General features: G+C 39.1%; 1 protein-coding gene across 1 annotated transcript; it reads left to right on the top strand.

Annotated features, from left to right (window-relative positions):
- The first annotated feature begins 2988 nt into the window (after positions 1-2988).
- Positions 2989-15456, top strand: CRIP1 (cysteine rich protein 1). The gene is made up of 5 exons (XM_075193237.1): positions 2989-3139; positions 11998-12092; positions 12949-13006; positions 13152-13192; positions 15142-15456. Exons 1-4 carry the CDS (start codon positions 3100-3102, stop codon positions 13190-13192), a joined length of 234 nt encoding a protein of 77 aa, XP_075049338.1. The 5' UTR covers positions 2989-3099; the 3' UTR covers positions 15142-15456.
- The last annotated feature ends 3452 nt before the right edge of the window (positions 15457-18908 follow it).

Here is an 18908-nt window from a genome sequence, read left to right on the forward strand (position 1 = left end):
TGATTGCAGAACAAAAGGTCCCAGAAATTAAAAAAAAACTTTCACCTGACTCCTAAGCTGTTTTGTGGGCTAGTTATACTGTCACGGATCAATGTAGAAATACAGCTAAGGAGCCATGGATAAGGTGAAAAAAAAACAATGTTTATTGCTGGAGAGTATGAACAGGTGATCAAATAATGAAATTGCAGAAATTACCCGATGTACAGCAGTTGCAGGTAAATGGGAGGTGAGGAAAGATTCCAGGCAGCATGAATCCAGGAGGAAGTGACCACAGAGTATACCATCAGGATATGACAACAATAACCAGCAATGACTGCTGGGAGAGACAGGTTTAAATGGAACACACCCAGGTGCATGGGATAATGAGTGAACAGAAAGGTTAACTCCTAAAACACAAAAGCAGGCACAATTGCAGCACCTCTAGTTATCAGAGGTACTGCTGCTAACACATAAAATGAAACAGAATAATACAGTCCATAACTCCAGGAGACAGGAGCTGCCAATACAAGCAGCAAGCTGTCAGCAGATCATTACACCATTGAACTGCTTGCACAGTCTGTTAGTCTGGGGATGGTAGGGGGTGGTACAACACTCTGCACTTTGCCCAGAGACACTGGACTAGTTCACTCTTGAACTGCATCCTATGATCTCGATGGGGAACCCTACTCTGCTTAATATTCTTAACTTTTCTGCAGTGATGGTGGTTTGAGCTACAACCTCTGGATATTGGGTAACATATTGAGGATATACTCCTTCCCTGATCTACTGGACAAGGGTATGAGACCTACAATATCCACTTCCTCTCGCTGGAAAGTTCCCCAACTACTTGCAAGGATGTTAGGGTAGCATGAACACTGTGGCGCTCAAGCCACTGACACACATCACAGTACTTACTGTAAGCTCGGATGTCATCTGACATTCCAGGCCAGGAAAAAGTCTGAGTGAGGCACTTCAGTATTTGGTCTCACAACTGGTGTTCTGCTATGGTCATTTTGTGGGCAACTGCTAGATGAATCGAAAGCTCAGTGGGAATACCAGTTGAAATTGTTCCCGGTCAGGTCTATCCCCTTCTATTTTCCTGGCTACCCGATATAGCAAACCTTTCTGTCAGGTCACTCTTTTGACTGCTGCTGCTGTTAAAGGGAGAGCAGAGTACAAGATACAGCGACATTTTGAAAATAAGGTGGATGGGTGTTGGGATAGTTGCAGATCCCCTTGAGGACAGTGTTTCCCCATCTGCCAGCCCAGTCAGGAGAACCGACAAGTACTTCATACAAGTACTGTAGAGGGGAGGAGAGGAGTTGAGGGGGCATTTCAGGGATTCAGTTATTTTAAGGAATCCATGGAATAACAGTTTAGTGGAGTCCATGTTTTTCTTAGAAGTGGCGTCCAAATAATGTACAAATACCTTATGCATCATTTTTAACTATAAAACTACTTTGACATGTTTACAAATGAACAAGTTAAATTCTTTGTTTAACATAACTGTGACAGGTTGGACCTCCTATGCCACCCTGTCCGTGTGTTGCTGGGGACTAGCTGGGCTTGCCTTGCCAGCATCCCCTTTTTTTCCCAAAATTGCAACAACTGCAGTAGGAGGGTCTTTTGCTGCTGCCACCACTAGTCTCCTTCACCAGCACCTAGATCTGCGTCCTTCTGGGTAACTCTTGCTGGTAGAGTACCTCCTTGATGGGCACCTGGCTGGTACACCTGACCTCTTGCCTTTAGATCAGGGTTGCTGTGGATGGTTCCCCCTGGCCTATCACATATGCCAGAGCTGTAGGTAATGGGCAGAGCATTGGTACTGGATGCAGGGTTCCAAACTCAGAATGGCCGGATAATGAATTAGATTGGTCTAATCTGTAGATCACAGGAATTACAGCAGGTAAGTAGGCATCAAAGCAGGATCTTGAAGCAAAGATGTTTTATTAGCTCAAGTGTCCTAATAAGGACAGTTACATACACTAGTTTAAGGTACTAGTGATCTCCAGAAGTACAGATGGAAAAATACTACTACTTGGTCAAACAGAGCTTCTTTATATACAGATTTTGACACATCCTGGCAGGGGGTAAACCAGGCCCCTGATCCAACCAGGCACCGAAGCATCTGATATCACATCAGATAATTTAACATCAGGATGCGATATTTCTCTAGACATGGAGTTAACGCAATTTAACTTACAAAATTCACAGCAATCTGTGATATCCTAAATTACTTGTATCCTGCGTCTACATTGTTCAGACAGGTTCCTGTCTTTCTAACAAGGCGAGACAACAGGTAATGACCTCCTGCTGGACCTTCAGGCTAAAGCAGGTTTTTGTAACTTCTGCGATGACTTCTGTGATGAAGACTTACTTAGCATTTCCTGCTTCAGCAAAACAGACTTCCTCTAACCTGGAATAATACATTAGAAATCAATACATTTCCTTTGCATGTGCAATCGAACATATTACCTGTTGAAAAACATATAGTTGCAATGCTTTTATCTCAGCATTCACTTAACAACAAACCCTTATTTTCATGTCAACAGAAAACCCTACCCTAATCAAAATAGGGTGGTGGCTGTAATCAGCTGCCTTATCAGCTGATAGGATGTGCTGGGATTTGAACTGTGACCACTTAGGCAACAATGTAAAAATTGTTCTTAAAAAAATTAGTTATTCATTGCATTTACTTAAGTAATAAGTAACCTTTCATACATACTTGCATTCATAAACATGTCAGCTGCATACAATGGGTAATATGTATCTTTGCAAAAATATTTTACAAAATCTATTTAAATGACTATAGCTAAAAGTTAGAGTTCTAAATGTGTCCTAATGAAATCTTAACGTTTATAGCATTCATCTACCAAAGTACAAATTAAGAATAAAAATCAGAGCATTGATATCCGTGATGCTTCCGCTCCCTGTTGTGTAACCTGCAAACGGTTAACTCCTAGATACAGTTGTGCGTAACATATTTCAGTACTGTTCTGCCGCCTCTCACTCTGATACAGACCGTGTGCAAATTTCCTTCCCCTGCCAGCCCTGTCCCTCCCAAAACTGAACGAAAACATGGGCTGAACATTTGCGCACTCATTCCACTTCAGCATCACCATGCCTAAGTGTCCTAACTGTCAGAAAGAAGTGTATTTTGGTAAGTATGGCATAACCAGAGCCAGGAACCTTTATACAACTTTTATTTATTTATGATTGCTTTCCTAAAATAACGTCAGGTGTTAAACAACTGTATAATGTAATAGGATGAATGATGAATCAATTTGCACTCGATCTCTTACCTTGTATCTCTACTATAAACAGGTTGTTAGTGGCTAAACAGAAATTCAATTAACACAATATATGAGACAGCTTTTACATTTTAATATTAAAGGGAGGTGTATTATATTGTATAGTACTAAGACATGTTTTTGGTTTTTTTAGCTCCATTAAAAATGCTTTAATACCACTTGATGTTGAGTGAGTTGTAGTGATCTATATAAATAGCTGCTGATGATGATATAGAAAACGATGTGCTTTTGACAGTGATTAACAACCAGAATGTAAATTTCCATAGTCTGCGTGACACATATCTTAGAATGTATTCTTTTTATTTACGGAAGGTCTGTTTGTGCTGCATCTTTAAATGGTAAAAAGTGCTCAATACACTAATGTATATTTTTTTACGACTCCGGGAAATCGTTACTGACTGCTTTTTAATGTGCTATCAAAGTGATTCGATCACTGTATTTAATTTAAAACACTATACCGGAACCGGGCACTGCTCCCATTGTAACTTCACTGGCTTGCTACTGATTAATCACGGCTCCTGTTTAAAGCTGCAGTTTACTTATGTGTTCTTCTCTACAAAACGTTCATGCATCAGATTGAATTTGTTTGCTCAGTAATTATGTAGACATGTAATTCCTAACGTAGTACAGCATTTACTACATTAGTTCTACCTGAATGTAGATATTGCCGGCTTATAGTGGATCCAGTAGACTGTTTTCTTAGATGTTAAGAGCTTTATAAATTCAATTCTGCAAGAATGTTCCAGTGGTTTATAGAAACAGTATATGCGAATTATACTATCGAATTATCACTACAATGTTGGAGAGTTTGTTGCAAAATATTCTTGGGATGTTTTAATTGATACCGTTCAATGTGAATTTATTTAGTTTAACCTAAAATATTGTTCAACGGCATTTATTATTTCTTGTGGGTATAATTTCTCAAGACAGTAAAGTTTGCTGGTTAACAAACCGTTTCAAATTGGTTTCTACAAGTTCAAGGGAAGTCTACAACCACACCCTGCTAGATCTGTCTGCATTCTTGAATGACTCTGAAACTGATCAGAGAGCAAAGGTTTCTGTCATTTGTTGGGGGTCAACGTTTCTGTGCTTAAGTATAAACTTAACCACTTAATGACTGGAGTTTCCCTTACTGATCAGTTTTGGGGATTCATATACATTTTTTGTTAGTTTTATGGTGGGAATTTTGCATTGAATTCCTCTGATATGTTCTTGTTTGTCTTTGATTTTTTTTTTTTAAAACTATTATATCGCAGCCAATATCTGGCAATTGGGCCAATTTCCCAGAATGTGGATCCTGAGCATACCCCAGATGCCCAGCAATAATTCATCTAAATAGGATAATTATTGAGCATGTTAATAAATGTGGTGTGTAATTGCAAGTGTGTACCATTATAGGGTACAATGCAGCATCTTCTTGCCCCCCATCCTGCAGACACACCTCCATGTGCGTGCAAACTTGGATGGGTGTACTGGGCAGACCAATTGGAATATATTGCTCTTTGTAATCACTTTCCATGGCTATACTTCAGTGTGGATGGGGCTTTAGCCTCATCAGTCCCCACCATAATCACCACTGCCATCCACAAGGGAGACCCTTGTACTTTGAACCAGCTCCACCCCAGTCTCGGAACCGCTCCTTTTTATGACGTCACTTACTTCAGTAATACAATTAACACTTTATTTCCTAAAGCTGTCTCTTCTGCTAACTGCAATTTCAACAGTTAGTGTTTTGGACCCATCTTTGTCACTAATATTGTTGAGAAACCACTGTAGCTTAGGTGAACTGCTGAACAAGCTCTCCTGATGATCACCGTCCCTGAGATTATTCATAGGTGGCAGTCGAATCTGTTGAGGACATTTACTGCTACCTTTACTTTCTTTCACAAATCCCAGATTGGAACCCATGGACTTCTCTCTGAGCCTGATTTATTCTGATGTCTTCCAGTAATTTATTATCTATCCTAGAATAACCTAGAGCAATGAAAACAAATTCATGCTAAACATGTTCGATGAAAGGCAGTTTTTTATTGTCTTTATTCCCCAAGTTTTTTTGCCAGAATCTTAGTTCTTTCAAAAAAGAAAAAAGCAAAACCAGAACATAAAAACCCCTTCAATGATACTGCATAGTTTGCTGATAGAGGCCATATCCACAGTATAAGATTGTAGTCACATGGGCTTTCCTGCTCTGACAAAGCAGAAGATCTTGCTGAAAATCTCACCTTCATAAGAATGCATAACACAAACCATTTACTATTGGCAAATTGATGAGGATATCTTACCTAGTACCCACAACAAGACACCTTCATTCCTCTCTCAAATACTCCACGATCCAGAAACCAGACTGGCTACACTCTTAGGCTTTCTCTTGCTAAAGTATTTCTAACATCTTATTCATTAATTTAAAAAAAATATATGTACATCCAGCTCCAGTGACAAGAGCTGGCTTTGGGGGTGATATATTTTTTGTTTAAAACCAGTGGACATTCATGTGCATGGGATAAATAAAGGCAGTTGTCCACAGAGTTCTGCCTACTAGCCAAGAAGAGACTGACAGGTCCTGATTCAAATCTGCAGGATGTTCGGTACCCAAAATACTGATCATTTTTCCTTGCACCTAAATATTAATGCTTTTTTGAGTAGCATAATACTCGGAAGTGTGCACAGCCACATGTTGTGCAAGGCTCCTACATGACCTCATGCACTATACAAGCACTGAAACATACCAAGAGTGCTGATATGCCATTAAATAAATGTCTGTAATTTCTTAAAAATGATCAAAACTAAACCACAATATTCTACAGGAAAAAATCTTTCTCATTTTAGTGGGAGAAGCTTTCAATATAGGGCATACTTAGGAGGTTATTCCATTGGAAAAGTTAAAGAAAGTGTGCTGCCAAGAATGGCAAGAAATATGACGTTTCCTTATATTCCTGAGATCCAGTTCTGAGAAAATAACAACTTGCCATGATTAACACATAACTATAGCTAAAATTACAGGTCAGACATAATAAATTATACATCGCTTTAACCCTGGGTAAGGAATAGCTGTTCTTTATTCTACTGATGTGTTTTTCAAGGCCACAAATGTGATGACAAAGTACAGTATAAATAATTAAGAACAACTCTCATGTCTGCAAACAGTGTAGTCATATAGCACAAAAACCATCCATATTCTAGTAAATGGAAATCGGCAAGCAGTAGTATAAAATATGCTTCTGTTGATTTGTTTGGGGGTGGGGGGATATTTTAGTATTATTCCATGTGGTATGGTATATTTGCCAGTCTGATCTTCTGCCGTCTGTGATATGCTGCCACAAGTATTCCTTTACTAAATTAACCGTTTATTTAGATCCTGACCTTACTTTTCACATTATTTATCATGTATCCCTAAAATCAATTGAACATCCATGAAACTGACTTTAACCATTTTCTTTTCGACCTTAAAAAGCTTTGACAAAGCTCTGTGCTTGTGGTGTATTTGGACAGCGCTTAAACTGTGCTGACTGAAAACAGCAGGCATTGAGACCTTTGTGCTTGATGCCAGGGCCCTTCCTTAATTCACTTGCAACCATCATCATCACCTTTTATTTATATGGCGCCACAGACAAGAAGTGAGGGAATTTGCATAGCCACGCCCCTCCTCCACTCTGGTCCCAATTGACCCCTCCCCCTTTCCCCCGATGATTGGACCTCTCCACTGCAATTTAACGGGTAGTATGTGAAAGGACAATGTGCACAAGCGTTGAATACAATGATCCTGGTATCTGCTTTATATTCTGTGCTTTCTGTATGTGGTTAACGTAGTATGACCTTGATCAAACCTCACACAAAGCACAACATGCTTGTTTGTTTGAGTCCCTACGTGCCATTGAGGATGAAACGTACAAGAGCATCCACCCTTGATCCCACTTTGTGTTATCATGTCCATTTTTTAAATAGATATAACCTACAATCTTGGTGTTCATGCACAATTGATATTTTGAGATTTCTTTATTTTCATACCAAGACTTTTTATTTGGCACCGGCTGAATAAGGGCAGGGGAGAGTTTGTGTGGTTAAAATATACACATATACATAGAGGGCCTGAGTCATTAAGGAGAGCAAAGCATAAAAAAGGAGTAACATTTGCACTTAGGCAAAACCATGTAGCATTGGAGGGGGAGGTAAATTTAAAATGTTGGGACAGATTTATACTTTGGGTAGGATATGTCCTAGATCAACTTTACATTTCAGTGTAATAATAAAGCTAGCAAGTATTTGTGTGCTAGATGAAAAAACAGTCAGTATTTAACGTATGTGCAAATAATAAACTATTTTGCACCCCTTAAATAGTAACATGGTTTGTCCCAGAGAACATTTACTCCTTTTTTGCCTTAATGACTCAGGCCCATAGTGGTCAAAACAACGGTATGGAAAATGTAAATGAATGGCCGGAGACCTGGGGTGAGTAGACCCAGAATTTTTAGGCAATTTGATAGTTTGAAATTAATTTTATATATATTTTTTTAACACTGTAGTAAAATATCCTCATACCTCTTTTATCACTGAACCAGTCATAATTTAAGTGAGGCCAGGAACCTGGGGCCACATGGCCATCAGAAACTTTAGGGCATTTGATAGTTTAAATTCATTTTAGATGACTCTGCCCTAAATGTGTCTGTACATTTCTAACAACCCTTCGTTTCTGACTGTGTCTTGTCTGTGCTCCCAATCTACCCTTAAGCCTAACCAGACAGATAGTTTCTCTGCTGTTGGATTGCAGGAATGTTGGTACTTTTCTTGCAAAGGTTTCCCCCCTGATACACCCATAATGAGTCAGAGCAATGCAAGATGGACACCTGTCACTCTAATTGTATGGGGCACCATGGCCAAAAGAACGTATTAGTATCCCTGTATAGGACATAGATAATAATACATCATTTTGGTCATACATCTGATAAAGTTAAAGCAGTGGGGAGAGGTGCCATTATTGTATGCTAGTTATAATTAACTACATGGAGAACAAAGGACTATAGGCTTCATTTACAAAATGCACTTCTTGCCTTGGTTTTGCACTGCTACATCTGTATGGTCCACCCACCGCACATCAAGTTCGATGCCTTTTCGCCACTGTCTGGAGGCACCTCCTCTGCTTAGTAGGGTGCCTAGTTGTGTATGTATAAGCACAAACATCTTCAAAGATACACTATACAAAGATGCACTGCCCCAGCTAACATTTCCATTTTAGTCCATTTTTCTATATCTTTTATAGCCTAAACTAATCGTGTGAGATTACATTGGGACTGTTTTTTTTGTTTGTTTGCATGCAGAAAATTGCTGCAGAAAAAAACAAAGCTTTTCATTACATTGCTCAGTGTGCCTAAAAAAGTGCTTCTACAACAAAGTGCAGCATAGGTCCCATTAAGAATGTTATACCCAGTTTCTGCCAGCTCAGAGCTGGTGCAAAATGAAAGTCCTTTTGTGGCACGTGACTAGCTGTGCACCCTTCCACATAGCAAGGAATGCTCCTAAAACTGCGGAACCGAGGAGTGAAGCGGCGGATGCATGTAGCCAATGTACAGTAAGGGCATGTCAAGGTCGAGCACATGCACATCTGTCCGATTCAAGCTCTGGGCATCTCTTAGGTACATGTTTTTTAGCCGTATCATTTGCACCAGCTATAGTGCAGGTGTAAGTACCAACTGATAGTGATGACTGACACGTATGCGTGCCACAACTTATGTTTGCAAGTAAGAGAAACTATAAAAATGCATTTTATGTATACTATGCATTAAGAACATCCTGATTTATGTATTTATTGTAAAAATATATATATATTTTTAGTAATTATAATATTAATAGTTTTATACATTTCTTTTGCAAAAACAAAAAACAAATTTTTCATGCGTTCTGATGGGACTTTATAGTACACAGTCTGTTGTGTCTGTCTGCATATGGTAAGTAATGTACAGCCAAAGCGTAATTATACCCAGATTCAAATGGAGATATTTCTTGATATCCGCTTGTACTTGAATGTGGGTGGACGTGCCTGCAATTTACGTGCGTTTTTTTTTTAAAAAAAAGCTCAAGTTGCATTAACATTGTGTTCAACGATGAATCGGGGCCTATATATCATGTCAGGTGGACAATATAACTTTGGAGCCAGTCTGTCTTATCTAGGCTAATTCCACTTTTTAAAAAGGAGTTTGATCTATAAAAATGAACCTGAAATGTATGGCTTCAACAGTAAGGTTTTAGGTGTCTCGAATCCTACTGGTTGGATTTTCCAGTTCTTTGACATGTACAGATAAAAAGTGACCTCCTCGTTGATGACACAAATTAACTTTATTGGACATTGTTGTTAATAAAAGTCACATTGTTTGCAGTTATCATGTGTGTTAATGCTCTGCAATATCACCATTGTAATCTCTTTCAGACTCTATAGAGATTGTGTTTATTGGCGCTATTTTTTTAAATGCAGATATGAATATTGTAGCTGTACTTGCATAGTAATGCACATTCATAAAGCCTTTGACATAATTATATCATAGTTCATTGTCCAAGGTACAAACTTGAACATATTCAACAGAACAAATTATCATATAATTTATCAATATATTATAGCATGTCTTCGGTCAATAACGCCTTCTTTCTCACTATTTGCATACATCCTATTTTGACTACAGCAGAAATTGTTTGCTTATTTTTAGCACAAGTAAGCACAGTATGCCTTGTGCAACTTACTGAAGGCAATCTGCATTCATTGTTTCCTTTACAGTGTGTCATGGCAGTTTTTATTTGTATAAAGAATAATTTCCATAACTTCAACAACAATATTTCAGCAGAAAATTAATTTGCACCACTAGAATTTCTACCTGCTTCTTTGAAATAATGTATGTGAAAATACAGTACAGAAAGTGATTAGCAATATCGTCACTACAGTACAATACTATACAGTATTTGTATTACTGCATTGATATTTGCCTTTAAGTGTTTTGTTGACTAGGTAGGTTTGGCAACACCTTGATAAAAGTACTTTCAGCAGCCAAATCATAGAACACCTTTAATTTTAATCTTTTTATTCATACAGTCAAAATCCAATATTTCTACTTTGAGCCAAGGTAAACTCAAATGGTTACAAAACAAGTATAATGCTGGGGCAGGTGCATTTATATTGTAGTGCTGTCTGCTTAAGCTTTTCCCAAAGCCAGCACTTATCACTTCTAAAATGCAGTTGTTTGTTCTTGCTCATTCACAGCTGGCCCATGATTAAGCAAACGTATTCATCTAAAATGTTCCATGGAGCATTTTTAATGCATTGGAATTCAATGCACACAAAGCTATATAAGAACAGTTCTCATAGGGATCAATGCAGAAGAATAATTGATATTGGTGCAGGGAAGCAGCTATGGGGCCTGGAGGTGATTGAGGCCTGGCAATGCTGGGTTGCCTCCACCTTCAAGGCCTTCTCTCCCTCTGACACCCAATGCTCCCCGCTGATGCACCTGCTTTGCTCTCAGTGGAGCAGAGCAAAGGCCTCTTCTGGCAGTATGGCAGTCCAGTTAGCGCATGTGCTGGACCATGTGCTTGAAAGCAGAGATAGGTCCTAGGGATGGTGGGACGGCATTGACAGCCCCCTATGCAAATTCTGCTATGGGTTCCAGTGATATACTGTTCCGTCCTTGGATTAATGATTTCTCAGACAACCCGATTTTGCTAGCAGTATTAAAGGAATGCTGGCCATAGGTAATGCTTTAACTGCCAATTTTCATATTCATTCCCACTCTCCTTCACACCCACTTTCCTGTGATTCCCATATAGATCTATAGTATTATTTATTACTACTAGAAATGCTTTTTTGAGAAGAGGATTGACTCGGGAAACCCAGCATTCTCAAGATATAACATCTGTCCCTATTTTCAGTGCCTTCAAGTCTGGGAAATGTAATTAAGTGTATCTTTTGTGTTCGGGACAATAAATGTAGCTCCTGTATAGAGGGTAAAATAAATTAGAATTGCTTTCAAGTTCATATTATCCATCAGACACAATTCAGATATTATGTCTGTTCTACTTATTGCCAACATGGAGATAACCACTTTAGTTGCAAATTGTTTGAAACCATTTTTTGGTCTTGAATAAATTGTGAACTTATCATCTTCTCTCTGGTGGTCTAGTGATGGGTCTCTTGACCCCAACTTGGAACTATTTTGTGAAGATGCAATGAATATCTCTGGTATAATGGTTTCAGGCTGGATGTACTGTGCTCTGGGGGTTTGTGGACCTGATTGAGTTCAGGAATCTTTGTCCATTATTTCAGTTACATGTGTGTCAGGTTTATAAGCAAAGGCCTGACTGAAGCTCCACCATCTTGTTCAAGGTTATGCTGTACACAATTTTGAGGCAGAAAGTATTCAGAAACATTGCTCTGGCCTTTTTTTTTCCAAATGGGTCCCATAAGCTTTGTTAACATATGGAAGAGGATTTCACTGAGGTGATTTTTATTGTGGTGTTACTCTCATTAGGAGTTTTGGGGTAGTGTGTCTGTGCATGTGTGTGTAACTACTCAGTCACTTATAAGGATAAAATGCCTGTAAGCTGTTACTAAAAGTGGTTTATACAACTTACAGTGTCACACTCCTGGCAATGGCAGGGTCATAAATATATATATATATATATATATTTCTGGTACATACAACTCTAAAATGCTTATTTTCCTTTGTTGCAGCTGAGAGGGTGAGCTCTCTAAACAAAGACTGGCACAGACCATGCCTAAAATGTGAGAAGTGCAAAAAGACTCTAACTCCAGGCAGCCATGCTGAGGTACAGTATCCTATTGTTATTGTTGTAATGTTATGTTAAGACCTTCATCCTATTTGTACAGGATGGTCAATGTAGCGTAGTATCCCACAGGGCAGTAGCCGCTATTTATGGCTTTGGATACATCTATAGCAATATGCAAGGCTTCATATTGATGCATGCACCACCATAAGAGGTGTGGCTTTCGTTTCACAGGCCGGTAACAATAAAACAGGTTAAAAATTTAGAACAATATCCCAACAATTAGAGCTATAGAATAACACTGAACAATACAAGTTGGATGCATGACCTTTTTTCCACATAGAAATGTGTTGATAGGAGCCCTACATCAAAACTCTGAGCCTATTGTTAATGTTTAAATGCTCAGAATGATTGCATGTTGGCCTAGCCGCACCCCTCTCCTCCACACATTTCAAACTTGAACAAATATGGACACTCTGTGCTAATGGTCCATATGGCTACATTACATGATTATAGTAAGTGGTCAAACTCTATTGGCAGCAGGACTATGCAGCGCCAGGAATTCGGTTTAACAAATCATACACAATACAAATAATAAATAACAATAGAAAATCAGATGGCTAACAAAAGAGGTGCAGGCAGAAAACAGAGGGCTTGTGTGAGCTTACAGCCTGGCTGTAGGTAATGTTGAGAGGTATGTTGTTATGGACACCTTAACAAGAGAGATACAGAACTTGGCACTGGAACACCAGTAGCTTTATGAAGGTAGATTTGCATATCTTCACATTATTACGGCTGGCCTGTGGGCATGACTTGTGTAGTTGCAGATCTGGTAATTCAGCTAGTATATAGTAACATATCTATAGTCTATATTTATGTAGGTCTTGTTCTTTTTCAGCATGAAGGCAAACCCTATTGCAATCAGCCTTGTTATGCTGCACTCTTCGGTCCAAAAGGTGAGAATGTCGGTGCAATACGAACATAGTTCTTGGAAATATTAATGGTTTCAGAGATTTATTCATGGCAGTGTTGTACATCACAAAGTCTGAATGTTACATGACAGGAACTGCAGTACTAACTATGTTCTCTTATGGTGTTTAGGGTTTGGTCGTGGTGGAACAGAAAGCCATACTTTTAAATAAGTAAGTACACTATTTCATCCAACAGTTTATATACATTTGGATTGTATCTGTTTGTTCATGTATCAGTAGTTTATTAACAGTTTTATAAAGCTGCTATGTATGAGGAGACAAGTGTCCATAATATGCACTAAAACATTTTTAATTGTAAACGTAATCTGCAGATAGATTTAGGCTGCTGCGCGCTATTTTGTACTTCACAAAAGGTGCCTTCTGGAGGTATCACTTTTTGTTTTTGCTCTGCATGACCGGTAGGAATGGATCATAACATTCCACGGTTGCCTAGTCAAAATTAACTACTTAAAAAAAGACAGTAATATTTCTACCTGTAGATTCTAGAGGCGGTACAGCAAAAAATAGACAGCAAAATAAGTAATTTTTATGGGACCAGTATTGAAAGTAAATGATATACAAATAAAACGCAAAACAATTAGCTCTAATTTAGTACTGACAAACGTCACAGACTGTTACTATTCTTTACAAATAACTGCCCCTTCATTGAGGTCGTTTATGAAGCACACCCCGTACACACTGCACTGGTGCATGGGGATGGTCGTCCCTACACACTTACAAGGTGCATGTCTGCCTTCTGCTCTTGGTAAGCACCTTCACAAACTAAAAGTGTACTTAGGTGTGCGGAGAGTCTAAGGACTCTCCAGAGGCACACTGTACAAAACTGTATAGGATGTATGGCAGTGTAAACCTACCACTTTAGAACCAATCCTTACAATAGAATAAACTCTGTTTTGCTAATAATATACTTCTCAATTTAGCCTCATTTATTGCTTAAATTATTCATGATGGCAAGGGAACTCTGGAAATGTTTTTGTGTATGAAGCTTTTTATTACATTGCCTTTAAATCCACATCCTCTCGAAGTGCGAATTGAAGTTCTTTTGCAGTGTGGAAATTTCTGTACGCTCTCCGCACTGCAAATAACACCCCATAAAATGTGCCCACTCCATCTCTATATCACATTTCACTAATCTCATTCCGTAACATGAAATCTCAATTTTACACTGCTTGGTAAAACTAGGCACATAAGTGATTCTACTTCGTACTTAACAAGTAACGCTTTTGTTCCTACCAAGTCATCTTATCAGCCAATGCAAACTTCTTTGTCCCGACATACAGGGCAAACATCCCTAAAAATGCATTTCATAAGGAAATCGCTTTTATGGCACTGAAAAACTAAGTGCACTGATATGCCTTCTCTGTACTTTATATACCCATGCACAAACAGATGCACATACCTGGATTTTCTCTGTTCAGAGAACACTTTGTGCTTCACAAATGACTTCCATTGACCCCAAGTAAATGGTGCAGGTGGCATTGGATAAACCTCACAGTAAGAACTCTCGACCACAAGTGCAAATGCTAGTGGGTATGGGGTCATTGGAACTAATGGGTTCCATTCCCAAACCCATTAACATGTTATTATTAGCATTTAAAAAAATACTAGCGAAAGCATGTATTTTGACACCAGTGGGCATGCGGCCTTATATGGCCTCTTTATAAATTACTGGAAATTTGCAAAGGATGCTGCATCTAATGATATGTAGAAGGTGTTTAGGAAAATAAAAACATTTGATGAGCGTTTATGACCTGGTCAGACTAGTTTGATCTGTCAGAGTAAGTGACCACTGCAAATAACAACAGGTATAGTCTATATTCACATTACTTATATACATTATTTATAAAGTTTTGCAACTTTTTGCATTTCTATATCTCTAAAATAAAACTTCTTTCTTGTCCTGCTTAACTGCTTTTTGTAATAACTTTAAATCCAGTGTAAAGCAGAGCCTGAACCTTGTGATTGCAGTACAATGCAATAGGCAGAGCCTATTGTAGTGCATATAATGCAGAATATGTTTTGTTGTCAGTACAAAGTACACTGCGTACATTATTCTGGTGATTGTCTACATTAACATATACTTTTTTGTCTCCCCTTAGGTCTGATGGTGTACAATATCAAGAGAAATTCTGCATCTACTAGAAAAATAATTTGTCTTCACCTGTCTTATTGATAAGCCACTATTAATATATAAATTTTATAACAAATATCAGTAACAATGATCTAGTGCTTTGACCAAAATCTTATCTATCAAAAATGAAGCTAGCAAAAGTAACACATGTTGGGTATCTATAATGCGACTAAACACATAAACAATAACTATTGTAATAATAGTCCATTTTTTTATATAAAGGTAAAATATGCAGTTGTATATGATTATTACTAAATAAAGATGAAGACTTATAAAAAAAAAATTTGACTTTTTTTTTTTTTGTATTGATTTTGAAAATACTAGATATAAATATTGTATATGTGGGTGTGTATGCCTGGATTCAGGAGTTTTTCAAGTGACTTGCTTGGAGGGCAAATTTGTTGTCCTGTCATCCTGCAGTAGATGTTAATTTGGTGAAATAAAGGAATAAGCAAGTCAATTCCACAGTCTTAGGGGTATATTTTCTAAACTGCGGGTTTGAAAAAGTGTATATGTTGCCTATAGCAATCAATCAGATTCTAGCTGTCATTTTGTAGAATGTACTAAATAAACAACTACAATCTGATTGGTTGCTATAGGCAACATATACACTTTTTCAAACCCGCAGTTTAGTAAATATACCCCTTTAAAGCTTTACTGGGGTTAGTGACAGCTAGAACAATGTACTACATGCCCTTCAGTTCTTGAATCGGTGAAGGTAGAGCATCACAAAAGACTATAAATACAGTTAGCTAGACTAACCATTTTCCTGATACTAAGGTCCGGGGTGGCACACAACAACTTGTCCATTCAGGCTCACTCTAGCGTATCAAATGTCTCCCATCAAGTCTTGGAAATTCATTGTGAAAACAGTGAAGCATCCAGCTTTCTTCACTTTAGGACCACTTTTATAGTTTAAAGTTCTTCCCTAAATATAGTGTTCGCTTTAACTTCACTTGTGTCTTTAGTAGGGATGTGCACCGGCGACTTTTGGTGTCTCGTGTTTTGTGTTTTGGGTTCGGATTTGTTTCGCAAAACACCTGCCGAAAGGTTTTGGTTCGGATTTAAGGTTTTGGATTCGGATTTTTTTTGAAAAAAGCATAAAAAGTTCAAAAATCAAGTTTTTGGGCTTATTTTCACTCCTACGCTATTATTAACCTCAATAACAATCATTTCCACTAATTTACAGTGTATTCTGAACACCTCACAATATTGTTATTAGTCCAAAACATTGCAACGAGGTATCTTTCTGGACTGCGTAGTGGAGTGGTCCCCACAATATAATTTAAAAACCATCAACTGGTCTGAATCGCACCAAAAAATGTACCTGGACTGCGTAGAGGAGTGGTCACCACAATATAATAAGAAAACCATCAACTGGTCTGAATCGCACCAAAAAATGTACCTGGACTGCGTAGAGGAGTGGTCACCACAATATAATTTAAAAACCCTGAACTGGTCTTACTCGCACCAAAAAATGTATCTGGACTGCGTAGAGGAGTGGTCACCACAATATAATAAGAAAACCATCAACTGGTCTGAATCGCACCAAAAAATGTACCTGGACTGCGTAGAGGAGTGGTCACCACAATATAATAAGAAAACCATCAACTGGTCTGAATCGCACCAAAAAATGTACCTGGACTGCGTAGAGGAGTGGTCACCACAATATAATTTTAAAACCCTGAACTGGTCTGAATCGCACCAAAAAATGTACCTGGACTGCGTAGAGGAGTGGTCACCACAATATAATAAGAAAACCATCAACTGGTCTGAATCGCACCAAAAAATGTACCTGGACTGCGTAGAGGAGTGGTCACCACAATATAATAAGAAAACCATCAACTGGTCTGAATCGCACCAAAAAATGTATCTGGACTGCGTAGAGGAGTGGTCCCTACAATATAATTAAAAAACCCTCCACGGGTCTGAATTCCAAAAAAAAAGTTTCTTGACCGCGTAGTTGGGTGGCCCCGGTACACAATTTTTTAACGGGCCACAATATAATTAAAAAACCCTCCACGGGTCTGAATTCCACCAAAAAAGTTTATGGACTGCATAGTGTAGTGTTCCCCACAATATTATTTAAAAATTTTGCAGCAACAGTCAACGTTGTTTAATATCTGATACACCTCTATCTGGACTGCATAGTGGAGTGGCCCCGGTACTAAATTTGGTACCGGGGCCACAATACCTCCTCCAACTTCCAAGTGTAGTGTTTATAACATATAAACAATACAGTAATTCTAGCACGTCAATACCTCTTGTTTTAAATAATGACAGGGCATTTTACTTTTGGTTTAATTTTTTGAATTTGTTGACATTTTGTTTTACTTTTTGAACATGGCAAACGACTGTTGAATGGTCACATAATGCCAAAAAAAGAGTTGCAAGATGGAATTGTCCTTGGGCCCTCCCACCCACCCTTATATTGTAGAAATAGGACATGCACACTATAACAAACCAATCATTTCAGCGACAGGGCCTACCAAACAACTGTGGCTGAAATGATTGGTTTGTTTGGGCCCCCACACCAAAAAAGCTATTCATCTCTCCCTGTACAAAATAAACAGGCTCTACTGAGGCAAGATGTCGTCCTCAACCTCAACCTCTGATACCTCTCCCCCTACAGTGTGTACTTCCTCCCTCCTCCTCACACATTATTAATTCGTCCCCACTGGACTCCACAACCAGAGGTCCCTCTGTACTATTTGGAGGGCAGTGCCTGTACTTGATTGAGGAATTGATAATTCATTTTTATGAACATCATTTTTTCAACGTTCTGAGGAAGCAACCTCCTTCGCCGCTCACTGACCAGGTTCCCCGCTGCACTAAAAACTCTTTCCGAGTACACACTGAAGGGGCGACAACTCGGGTAAAATAGAGCCAGTTTGTACAGGGGCTTCCAAACTGCCTTTTTTTCCTGCCAGTAACAATATGGACTGTCTGACATGTCTATTTGGATGGTGTCAGCAAAATAATCCTCCACCATTTTTTCAATTGTGACAGCATCCAATGCAGCGACAGTAGACATGTCTGCAATGGTTGGCAGGTCCTTCAGTCCGGACCAGATGTTATCAGCATCCCCGCCAGCGGCTCTTTTAGGAAAACTGAGCTTTTTCCTCGCAGCCATAGATGTGGAAGAAAATGAGGGTGGAGCTGTTGGCATGTCACGGTCCTCTTCAGAGGACAATCTCCTGACCAGCAGGTCTTTGCACCGCTGTAGACTTGTGTCCGCCGGAAACAGAGACACAACATACGCTTTAAACCGAGGATCGAGCACGGTGGCCAGAATGTATTCCTCTGACTTTAAAAGAGTGACCACCCTCGGATCCTGGCAAAGCGTACGTAGGGCTACATCCACAAGAGCTACATGCTTGGTGTAATCGCAATGGTTTACCAGCTCCTCCCTCACTTTCTCCAGCTGCTTCTGCAACAGCCTGATCAGGGGAATGACCTGACTCAAGCTGGCAGTGTCGGAACTGACTTCTCGTGTGGCAAGTTCAAACGGCTGGAGAACCTTGCACAACACGGAAATCAGTCTCCACTGCGCTTGACTCAGGCGCATCCCCACTCCTTTGCCTATGTCGTAGGTGGCTGTGTAGGCCTGAATGGCCTTTTGCTGCTCCTCCATCCTCTGCAGCATATAGTGGGTGGAGTTCCAGCGCGTCACAACCTCTTGTTTGAGGTGATGGCAGGGCAGGTTCATGGTTTTTTGATGTGCCTCTAGTCTGC

Source organism: Mixophyes fleayi, chromosome 12 (assembly GCF_038048845.1).
Source record: "Mixophyes fleayi isolate aMixFle1 chromosome 12, aMixFle1.hap1, whole genome shotgun sequence".
In the NCBI taxonomy this organism is placed as follows: domain Eukaryota; kingdom Metazoa; phylum Chordata; class Amphibia; order Anura; family Limnodynastidae; genus Mixophyes; species Mixophyes fleayi.